Genomic DNA, 12,237 nt, shown 5'->3' with positions numbered 1-12,237 from the left:
ATGCAACTATGATGCAAAGTCACATGACTAAGAGAGATCTGATGGAAAGCAGAAGTACAACGTGCTGAGATGTGTATATAGATCTGTAAATAAACAAGAACGGTTTTGATGAATAACGGCCTATGATAGAATTCATAGGGTAACCGGCAAACCCTAAAGAAACCCTATCTAGACCTCAAACCCAAGACAAAACACATCCTGAGAAAGAAACCAAAGGCATGTCAATGTTCAGACTTTCATACAGTTAGTCTAATTATCCAAGCATTGTAAGACTAAATGGGCTAGTAAGAGGCATTATGGAGGAGAGATTTCAAGGAAAGAGAGGAAGGAAGAGAATATCAATGCTGGATGGCTTGAAAATTGAAGCAAATTATTGGAAAATGGGAAGGTTGGCAAAGACTGGCATAGGACAGAGAGACATGGAAAAGTCTTGTTCCAAGGACCTGCCTTTAGCCAAAGCGTACATTGATAATTTTACGATGGCTATTTGCCACCTGTGCTGCCCTGAAGGTGCTGAATCACGCTGGAGTAAATACTCTACAGGTGCCACTGCCTTCTCTGTCCATTGTTAATGAATCTAGGCAGTGAGTGTTGGCAGGCTTGCCATCTACAGGATGAGTGAGAAGGATCCAAGCCAAGCCAATCCCTGTCCCCACATCCATGCATGTGCACTTTCTGCCTGCAGTTTATGAAAATAGCAATCAGGAACAGAAACAATGGCTAATTGTTCTTTCCCCAAATCTCCTATTGTCTCTCTTCACTTTGGGACATCACTTTGAGATGTCCGGTAGTTACAAAGAGTGTTATATGCAAGTCTTTTTTAACTCTTTATCAAAAAAGGTGATGAAACTTTGCAACAGAACCTTTGTCTTAAAGGGTAAAACAAAAATATTGTCTTTGTTCATGTTTTTGGCTTATTGCACTTAGTTTTATTTTACCTTAGTGCATTGTGATACAGAATTTTGGAGTACCAATTAATTCTATGATAACTTATCATATTTTTAATATGGAACTAAACAGTTGGAGCTTCCTAATCCATGACTTTTCTCCTCCAAAATGTACATTCAAAAATGGGGAAGAAAATGCACTTTAGTTTAATATAGTCACTTCCTTTTCTGGTCTTTCTGCCCTCCCCTTTTCAGATTTATACTTCCAAGTTAAAATGCAACAGGCCACAAATTACCTTGCATGGGGATGGTTCATTCAGTTCTCAATCTTTCATTATGCTATATGCACATTTTCTATTTGGTGATTTTGTGCCTGGTGCTGGCCTTTCCTTGGTGTAACACGTGTCAAGGACTAGGGTAACGATTAATTATGGGGCTGTTCAAATGCTGCCGTAGGTACATATAAATGGCATGTTCCTAATTAAAACTTGAAGCTTAAGATTTCAGATAGTTCAGGTAAATGCATACTTGGCACAAAGCAGGGAAGTCCAATGTTTAATCCCTTGACTTTGCTTACAACTAATCTCTGGCAGTGTGGCACTACAGTTGGCATCTATATCCTTCATGCCCATTAATGTGCTGTAGTACAATACTTTCCTGCATATTGCTGCTTTACAACTCCTTATCTGCCTGGGTAAGAATATGTTAACCAATGACTAAAAAAAAACCCAAAATAAATGGCATTCAACATATAGGTTAAATACAAGGCTTCAATTTATTTTGGTTTGTAATTTTATTCAGGGAAGATTTATTAAATATAAATGGTAATTGTTGACAAAAACAATGGCAAGTGGTCTTTGTCCATGCTTCTCCTGCATTACAGCTGATCCCCAGACTCTCCGTCATTTTTTGCTGTTTTCTCATCTTGATGCGACTTTCAGCTGTTGGTATTAAATTAGATTACTTGGACACAGTACTTTTTTGTATGTGCCCCATTCTCCAGTTCTTTCCGTCAAACATAATAGTACTGAACACAATCTATTTCAGTTTCAATGAGACCAACACTGGGAGAATTTTACCTCCCGCCATCCCCAACCAATGGACAGAAACAGAGCAGGCAAGTGGCTAACCTTCATTTCCTGTTTGGCTTTGACAGATCTCCAACTTAACCTTGCAGTTTTTAGGTGTGAGTGCAGCACCATTCAGACTTGGGTGGCAACCACCTGTACAAATGATAATCGGAATCCAAAAACCAAAATATCAATAGGTATTTTAACTGGACTTGAGCGGAGAAGTCAGCACAACTTTCCCATCAGTGTTGAAGCAGTTCAGCAGCTGGTAGGAAAGACAAAGGAACCCTGTAGGTAAGTGGGGAAAAAATACCCTATGGTGGGGTTCAGATGACCAAGAGTGCTCTTCTGCAGAGGCTCTGCATTCGGGTTAGTCACTGTTTCTCTTAACCTGGTCACCATCAGCAAGTGCATTCTCCATGACAACACCTCTACCAATCAGAGTCCACATGCCAACCAATCAGGACTCTCTTCTCATGCAGTATAAATTGTTGTTCCCTTTACATTTGGTATTCTTGTGAATTGTCCTGATGAGTGCAGGACAAAAAACTTTGACAAAATTCTCTCTTTTCAGCAATATTCAAGTTCTGTACTACCAAATGACTAATTCTAAGTTAAGCTCGCATTTAATTGAGAGGGGATGCAATTTAAAATGGAACTCTATTATTGACCTTTACTGGTATTAATTCGTAGTGAACTAGCTTTTATATTTGGATGGATCTTTAGATCAGCTAGTGTATTTATTTTATTGTGTTTCCTGTGAGTTTCTGTACTCTTGGATAGCATTTTAATGTCATTCTGCGCTGTCAAAACACATTAGCAGTTATGGCTGTTATATAGCATTTCATGCATTTTATTTTCTTCTCTGCTTCCTAACACCAGTTTTCCCCTCCTCCTAACTCTGACTGCAGGGATTTGTTTCCTTAGTTACAGCCAGCTGTCTGGTATCTTGCCCAATGGTCATTTGTTATGAGCATTGCTCAACAGCTACAGAGGGCATGATCCTGTCCTCCTCCAACACCTAGTTATCAGCAGAGAGAGCCCTGGTAGATTTCCATTTTTCATCGTCCTCTCTAACCAAGTGACACTGAATCCCAAAGGGCTGTAGGATCCCTATTATTGCCTGTTAGGTTTCAAACATACTTTATTTTTTATTGGTGAATGGAACTGCTTCTAGCTCCCAAATGAAAAATGTAATTAACATTTGCACAAAGCTGCAGAAATCAACATAAACATTACATTATGTGAAAAGTCGCAAATGTCTCATTTTAATGGTTCACTGAAGCAAAACTAGATCATATTAAATGACACAGAATTTGGCTGCCAAAGAATTCCCTGTCTCAAATGAGGAAATATAAAAGCCATTTGAAATCTGCTACAGAATGCAATAGTGTGTGATCACTTGGATCATATATGGCCATATCCAGTCTGAAGTATTTTATAAGATTTTATTAAATTGCAGCACCCCATCCTGTTTTGGCTGCAAAGCAACATTCAAAGATGATTAGATGAGCAAATAGCTCGAGAAGGGGGAAGTTACAGTCAAGATGCTGCGATCAGTGGTTGTCTCGAGCACTGTTTTAGCTGAAGTTTTTGTTTACAACCCCAGCTGAGGTTCCTATGCATGCCCATCGAAGAAAAATCACACATTTCAGTATTTAGGAGGGAAAAGTTTTCTGAAAGAGTTATACTGGACAATAGTTGACCATACCAGGTTACTATGAGTAGAGAAGCATGACGGAGAAAGATTAGGCTTGTCAACACATGGCCAAAAAGGCTGATGTTGAAAGGAGGTCTTCCAATTCCTGAGACAGTGAGATCACGTTGAAGCCAGGGACAGCTGTAGAAATGTGATGGTCTTCACTTAAACTGTGGGAATACGCATGTTTTGCGCAAAGAACAGTGGTGGGAGATTGAAACTAATGTGTGTATGGAGGTGAGTGGGTGGTGGCATGGAGGAAAATCTACACAGGATGCCAAAAAAAGTAAGGAAAAAGACTAGCAGGACATACGGGCAGTGACTGTGTGCAGGCACCCAGAGAGAATATTATACACAAATGTACGGCTTAAATGTTGTAGCCATTACGGATAGTAATAGAGAAGCAAACTGCTAAGTATTTTGGTTGTACCTCAAACACAGAATATGATGGATAAGTGCCTTGGGACAATTAACTTTGTTAAAGGTGCTGTATAAATGCAGGCAGTTGTTGTTGATGGTAGGCCAGTCTTTCTTGGGCCTACCTACTGAAAAAAGCCTTGCTCCACCACCCATCACCTGTGCAGTTCTTAAGTTATTTACAGCTCATAGTTTTATGTATTTGCAAATGGAATCCCAATGCAAATTATAATCCCTAAAGTGAAACACTTTTAGGACATATATCAATTGGATCAGGTGAGTTATTGGCTTCTCTTCCTAGAGTTCTAGAAGGCCCAGCCAGTCTGTTTCCCAGAAACCTATTCTAACCAGACTGTTACAAGTGATATTAAGAATAACTCCCTGACAGCATAATTACAACGCCCGTGTAACTACTTGTTTTCACATGTTGGGGCCATTCTTTAGCTGTCACCTTTTTAGGACTATGTCAATAGCAAATTATAAAGGATTTTCTCCTATTCACCATGTAGGGCAACAACCCAGCCCTGGGAAAGCAGTGAACATTTAGAAAGACTTGGGCTAATCAATTGCAGTATGCATGGATTGTAAAAAGGTCATGCCTGACTAATTGAATTTTTTGAACAAGTCAGTGCCTTCTTTCTTAACAATAAAGGACTGTTTTTGTTTGCACTTGCATAATCATATTACTTGACATTCGTTGACATTCTGTTTTGCATGAAGTTAAATGTATTATTTATATATTTTTAAGTGGATAATGACAAAAATGCAATAGGTAGCATATCATCTCATTAATCAGTGAGACTGATGTGTGCAAAATGAGCTTCTAGTTTAGAAAACTGACATAACATAACTAGTACAGTTTAGGATACATTCTTACTCTACAATAGCAATAGTGCCATTTAGTACCAAAGCTTGTAGTTGCAATATACAGACTATGTGGCCTGAACTCACAGAGCCTATTCCAACATTGGAATGAGTCACCCTGGAGCTGATGGTGGCAATTTCACTTCCAACTCAGTTTAAGTTGAAAGTTTAGCATTGGTGCCGAGTAGTTTCAGATTTACAGCAACACTAATTTCATGGGGCAGACTTTTTCCTTCATCGGGCGGGCCCAGGAGCGGCTGCGAAACCGACCTCGGCCTGCAATCTGGCCAATTAACGGCCGGCCAGCGTGAAACATGCGCTGGGAGCGTCCACGCTGCCAGGGCGGGGACGGGAGGCGCGCAAGTGCTGAAGTGTGCACATGCACGGGGGAGTGCACACTGACAGCTCCCTGAAGGCACAGAGATGCCTCAGGGAGCTGACAGATTTTGAATCCAAAAATAAACTGTTAACATATGAGATAAACATGTCTCAACACATAACTCAGTCACATGAAGAGGGACATGTGAACAAGGAGGCTTAAATAATGTTATTGCTTTTTTGTTAAGCGTTGGAAACCTCATCCCGCCTGTGGATGAGGTCTTGTTAAAAATGCAAAGGCCGCCTGGCCTATTCACCCACCCACCAACCGAACGGTTGAGCAGGCAGCAAAAAATGCAGCTTAATTAATTATTTAAGGGCCTTAATAGGCCTCTTAATTGTCGGCGGGCGTGCTGCCACCTCTCGCGTGCACCCGCCGACCAAAAGATCACGCGAGTGCTCAATGATGTCGGGATGCCCGCCTGACGTCATCGCACACTATTTCACTCCCGTTCAGGTCAGGCGCCGCCCGCCTGCAGGATGAAGAATTCTGCCCATGGAGTTTGAATTCAGAGTTGGAAATTTCTGTACATCCTGCTCAAAAATTAGACTCTAGTTCAAGACCAACCCTACAGAGCAATCAGCAACAACAACTTACATTTATCACATTTATTAATTTGTGTTATTAGATATATTTGTGGTCTCCGAAATCTTAAGTTATTTAGCTTGGGGATTCACTTTTTTCCCACATTACATTTTTGAAAACTGTTGTTTCAATATTGTGTATGTGTTTTTTAACAGAAGACTGATTATAGAAACCAGCCCCATATTCCTTCTTCTCAGTTACTTTTGGGATTACAGTTGTAAAACATCTCCAGATTGTGAATGGTGTACAGGACATTGAAGATGAGGAGACATTAGTAGAACACATGGCTTCAGACATAATAGATGCTTTTTGTAGACTGAACGTAGTCCCAAGGCACTGGGAACATTTGTTGAAATGATTTGGTTGAAATTTCAGAGGCTTGGCCTCTCACTAATCAATCCCTCACCACTCCTTTTCTACAGACATTAGTTACATCTGCAGCAGTTGCCCTCTGTTGCCTTACCCAAATGGTCATTCTTTGTTTGTGAAGCTCAAAGCTGAGTTCCAGCAGGTGATCTGGCTGTGAAGGATATCGCAGTTAGCTCTTTGTGCACATATCCAGTAGAGATCACAGCATATAAGTCACAAGTAGGAACCCCAGCCAATTTTCCTTTCACTTGATCTGGGTATGCTGCAGCCAATTAAAGTGCCATCTGGTTTGCCATCTTTGAACCAAAGGGTGGGGCTGAGACATTACCTGATATATATTAACTCCATTGTTGATCATTTGATTGGCATATGCTCAAGAGGATTGTAGCAAGTTCCCATCCCACAGACTTTTATCAAAGAGAAAAACAGTGGGCCATGCAAGAACATTGTAAGAAATTTATTTTTGGCTTAATAGTTTGTGAATAGAATGGAGAATTTCAGTCAATGTTTTGAATGTTTCCAGTTGCTTTTTACGAATATGGCAATGTGATAGTCTAATCTTACACACATTTATGGAACTGGATTGGCCCAAAGGGATCATGCCCACATTCTTTCATGCAAAAACTTCATGATATGGCAGGTACACTGTGCAGAACTTGATTCTGATTCATTTTCTGAAGCTTTACCATCTTGCTTGCAAGAACAAAATAATGGGAGAATTCTAGGAAAGATTGTCAAAAAGAATTCCAAGCTGAGCTGCGGCAGCTAGCTATAGTTAAAAACTGAAATTGTCCTCCTGACCTTTTAGATAATTGAACCACTTAGTGTTGTAAGAAGGCCCAATGTTCAGTCCTGTTCTCTGCTGCTACATATTCTCAGTTGACATGGCAGTGATGATGCTACAGTTGACCTTAAGATGCCTGGCGTAGGAGGGGAGTAATAGGCAAGTTTCTGCTTATGAATGACCCAATGGAAAGTACATTTGTTTGGGTGTCACTGAGGCTCAGGTTGAGCTCAATGCCCCCATAGCTTAATAGTCCTCTCAAACTTACTGACCAAGCCAACCATGAGGAATGACCACTCAATTGATGTACTGCAATTCTTGTTAGCGCCCTTAGGACTATTACCTCACCATTTGATGCATTCTCCTGAAGCCAGAGATCTGAATGTTAGTAGGAATGAGCAATTACAGTTAAGCAGAAAGATTTGAACAATTGAGGCCTTTTCACTGGAACAGAAAAGGTTAAGGTAGACCTAATGGAAGGCTCATCATGGGCATTTTTGATAGAATTCATAGTGAAATCTTGCACTGGATTTTATGGCTCCCCCACCCGCCCCTAACTCCACCACCAGCATATTTGAAGGCTGGATGGCTTTTAAAATAAAGTAGATAGTTTCCCTGCTGCCTTACTGCCCAATACCGACTTTGTCTCTTAATTTGTGGTGGGCAGGGGAAGGTGTCAGGCAGACCATCTGCCCTTATGCCTATTGAGGCCCCTAAGTGGCCAATTGATAGCCACAAGGGCCTCATTCGACCTCCACTACTACTTTACATGCGTCAGGGAAAGGTGTTTACAAGGCGAGTAGCCCTGCAACTTTCACTGCGCAGACTACAGTCAGTCAAGAAGGGGAGGGTACATCCTCGGCGGGGGGTGGGGGGGGTCCCCAGAGCCCATCAGAGCTCCCCCAACCTTTAACCCTCCCCCGGCCCCTGAAACTCGGTGCCTTCAAACTCCTCCAACACACCCACCCCCTCACTGGGATCTGCCATTCAGGCCCATCCAAGATCCCAGACTTACCTTTAAACCTGAGCTCCATCAAGTCTTCTTCCTCAGGCACTGCCTGCAGTCCCAGCAGTGGCCACTGCTCACTCCTGGCACTGCTGAGATTTCTTTTTTATTCATTCATGGGATGTGGGCTTCGCTGGCTGGGCCAGCATTTATTGCCCATCCCTAGTTGCCCTTGAGAAGGTGGTGGTGAGCTACCACCTTGAACCGCTGCAGTCCTTGTGGTGTAGGTACACTCACAATGCTGTTAGGAATGGAGTTCCAGGATTTTACTCAGCAACAGTGAAGGAACAGCAATATATTTCCAAGTCAGGATGGGGAGTGACTTAGAAGGGAACTTTCAGGTGGTGGTGTTCCTATCTGTCTGCTGGCCTTGTCCTTCTAGATGGTAGTGGTCGTGGGTTTGGAAGGTGCTGTCTAAGGAGCCTTGGTGAATACCTGCAGATGGTACATACTGCTGCTACTGTGCGTCGGTGGTGGAGGGAATGAATGTTTGTGGATGTGATGCCAGTCAAGCGGGCTGCTGGTTTCAAGTTTCTTGAGTGTTGTGGGAGCTGCACTGATCCAGGAACGACTTGTGCCTTGTAGATGGTGGACAGGCTTTGGGAGTTAGGGGGTGAGTTACTCGTTGCAAGATTCCTAGCCTCTGACCTGCTCTTGTAACCACAGTATTTATATGGCTAGTCCAGTTCAGTTTCTGGTCAGCGGTAACCCCCCAGGTTGTTGATAGTGGGAGATTCAGATTGGCCGACAAATCTCTAGGTGAGAGTTCCTCCCAGATAGGAATGGAAGTCCCACTCTGAAACAATTAATGCTGCTCTCAGCATTATATTACTGCAGAACAGCCAGGTTTCAGGTGGGCGAGCTGATGACCGACTTTTCGGTCGGGGTGGTGGACGGGGAACATGGCGCCCATAAAATCCAGCCCCATGTTTCCACTGGTTGACAAATGAGTAAGGACGGGTTGAAATTAGAGACTAACACTGATAGAATGAAGGACAGACTTTATTTATGCTTGGGATTTGGGTTTCACTAGCTAGGCCTACATTTATTGCTCATAGCTAGTTGCTTTTGAGAAGGTGGTGAGCTGTGTTCTTGAGCTGCTGCATTCCTTGTGGTGAAGGTACACCCACAGTGCTATTAGGGAGGGGGTTCCAGGATTTTGAACCAGCACCGATGAAAGATTAAGAATGAGTATTACGTTTTTCAAAAGGGATTTTGCAATCGAAGACTATAAAAGGTACAGGGAAATGGGATTCGAAATTGCTTCAATTTGAGAGCTGACATCACAAATGCATATGCCAAAGTGTTTCTTTCTGAGCTGCGATTTCTGATTTCTTTACTCGGCATTTAACATTCTGACTAACTATTTTTATTTTTTGTTTCAGCGGAACCATTGCCTTTAATGGACTTGTGCCGAAGATCCATTCGCCTTTCTCTTGGCAAGGAACGATTGCATGAAATAGAGACCCTACCCATGCCTGTTTCTCTGAAGAATTATTTGCAGTACCAGTGATGAATAAACTGGGACTAAGCTGGAAAATCAATGCAAAGAGATGAAAAGCTATGGTTTACATCATATTTTAATCTGTGGAGGACCCACGGTTGTTTGAAATATTGTGACTTCCAAATAGGTGATGCTTAGATAGGAATTAGAGGAGAACCTGTCATATGAATTAAGAGGATTATTTTCAACCAGTGTTAAAGGTATTCCTATTTTAGCAGTAAAACAGTACCTCATTACAAAATCCTCTTAATCCAAGAAACTGCTTTATATGCATTTGTAATTTTAGCCTGTTGTCCCTACGAAGCCTACATTGTTCAAATGCACCCTGTAATATTCAGCAGGTTGTAGCTTGAGGATATTGCCTTGTAATTGTTTTGTATTTTTTCCTGTTTAAAACTGAACATGCAGGTTGAAGAGATTCTTGAATTCAGTAATCAGCTAACAGGGACCTCTGGGGCAATTACAGTAGTTGTTTTTAAATGCGGGGGTATTAGCTTGTATACTAGTACTGTGCTATTAATTTTAGCATGACTGTCATATTAGACTGATTGAGATCTGGTTTTCAACAGATGAAGAGAAAACATATGCCTTGAAGCCAGTATGCACGAGCTTCTACTTATTGCAAAATTTCCTGTGAAGTTCTGCATGAATTTGAAAAGAAACTACTGAGAGATCACACAATATTCACTGTTACAAAGCTCAAGTCACTTTTTATTTTGAACAAAGTTTTTCCGGAACTGTTTTACTTCATTCAACTTAAAAACTTTGTTCACTGCAATGTACTAGTACGTGTGTGGAATAGTTTTATCTGTGCAGAGACTGTATTATAACTCTGCTCCATACCAGTCCCTTCACTGGTGAGCTGCAGTCATTTTCACTTCTGCATAGGTCAGATCTTTTTAAGATGCTGCTGCTTAACTTTCTTAGACCTGTTTTAAAGTTATTTAGTTTTTAAACTGGAAATTGTTGCAGTTGCAGGGTGTCGAATGTAAGGACGGTGCTGCCTTCAGAATTTTAAATGTGAATTAACCGAATGAAGAAGTTTCTAATAAAGTTTACTGTCCAAACTAGAATTAATTTTTTCTAATCCATGCCTTGCAAATTAAGTGGGTGTATATATAACAAGGCTGCTAGTAAAACAGCAAGTTAATTCAGTACTGTGGATTAGTTAGCCATAAGGTTCACAAGAGAAATATGGATAAGTGAGGTCGTTCTGCCCAACTTGACTCATCCATCTAGAAAAAAGTACAGACTAATTCCCCAGTCCAACATCTGACTGCCTCTAAACTGGCTCCAAGAAGGGTATCTCCTTTACTGCTCTACCTGGATCTCCACTACAAGTATTGATCACTCTTTTTGTGATGAAAACCCTGTTTAAATCCCTTCATGTCCTCAGCCTGTAAACTCCTCCAGCCCAACAACCCCCACAATTCTGCATTCCATCTGATTCTTGCCTTGTCTCCGTCCCTTGATGCCCTATTGTTGGTGGCTCTGTGTTCAGCTGTTTATGTCCTACACTCTGGACTTTGCACCCTAAATCCATGTTTTACTCAACTTCCATTTCCTCCTTGAAGACTTTCTGTAAAATCCACATCTTGGACCAAGCTTTTGATCATCCCTCCTAATATCACCTGTTTTAGATCTTTAGGGTTGTCGATACTCTCAATTGCCTGGGAATCTCCCAGAATTTGGCATGGATGCCCCATGTGGAGCTGCTCTGTGGGACCTTCTATTATAAATTTCCCAACAAACGGCTCACTCCTGTGCTGTAATTTCTATCATTCTATTAAAACTTTCCTTTATTGGGTCAGAGCTCGAGGAGTGTTTAGAAATGTTGGGGCTGAGCTGGGTTTAAAACTATGTGCCATTTGAGAAGTGTCCTAAGCACTGTAGCCCGCTACCTTTTTTGGGGATATCTTGGTTTGGGTCTGGTTGGTCTTTGCCAGCTGGTTTTGACATGTGAAGTCCAAGAACAGACTGGTCCTGACTGAGGTTCCCAGTTCAGAGTTCTCGCTTTCATATGAAACCTGATTCCAAACCAGAGTCTAAGGAGATGGGGTGAGGAAGGACCAGTTAAAGTAACATCGACTGGGGAGCTGACTGCACCTTGTGCAGTGCAGAAAGATTTTGGTCATTGTTTCAGGCGAATATCAGTGAATTATAGATTGACTGCTAGTTACAAGCCAGATGTCGGAGTAAAAACAGCCTGTCCACCATCTACAAGGCACAATTAAGGAGTGTGGTAGAATACTCTTCATTTGCCTGGTTGAGTGCCATTCCAACAACGTTCAGGACAAAGCAGCTTGCTTGATTTGCACCCCATCCACTGCCTTCAATATTCACTCCCTCTACCACCGATACACAGTGACAGCAGTATGTACCATCTACAAGATACCCTGCAACAACTCACTAAGACCCCTTTGACAGCCCCTTCCAAACCTGTGATCTCTACCACCTAGAAGAACAAGGGCAGTAGACACATGGGAACATCATGACCTGCAGTTTCCCATTCAAGTTACTCACCATCCTGACTTTGAACAACATTACCATTCCTTCACTGTCACTGGGTCAAAATTCTGGAACCCCTCCCTAACAGCACTGTAGGAGCACCTTGAACACATGAACTTCAGCAATTCAAGAAGGCAGGTCAGCACCACCTTCTCAAGAAAAATT

At 41.8% G+C, this 12,237-nt stretch overlaps 1 protein-coding gene across 2 annotated transcripts in view; it reads left to right on the top strand.

Annotated features, from left to right (window-relative positions):
• LOC144693734 (SPRY domain-containing SOCS box protein 1-like) overlaps positions 1-10,631 on the top strand; it is a 229,914-nt gene extending 219,283 nt beyond the window's left edge. For both annotated transcript variants that reach the window (XM_078563681.1, XM_078563680.1), the window contains one exon: positions 9,446-10,631. In XM_078563681.1, the coding sequence (XP_078419807.1) occupies positions 9,446-9,573 (128 nt within the window). In that variant the 3' untranslated portion in view covers positions 9,574-10,631. The remainder of the gene's footprint in view (positions 1-9,445) is intronic.
• The last annotated feature ends 1,606 nt before the right edge of the window (positions 10,632-12,237 follow it).

The sequence above is a fragment of the Cetorhinus maximus genome, chromosome 19 (assembly GCF_964194155.1).
Source record: "Cetorhinus maximus chromosome 19, sCetMax3.hap1.1, whole genome shotgun sequence".
In the NCBI taxonomy this organism is placed as follows: domain Eukaryota; kingdom Metazoa; phylum Chordata; class Chondrichthyes; order Lamniformes; family Cetorhinidae; genus Cetorhinus; species Cetorhinus maximus.
Note: the sequence above shows the minus strand (reverse complement) of the source record. Positions and strands in the feature narration are given on the sequence as shown.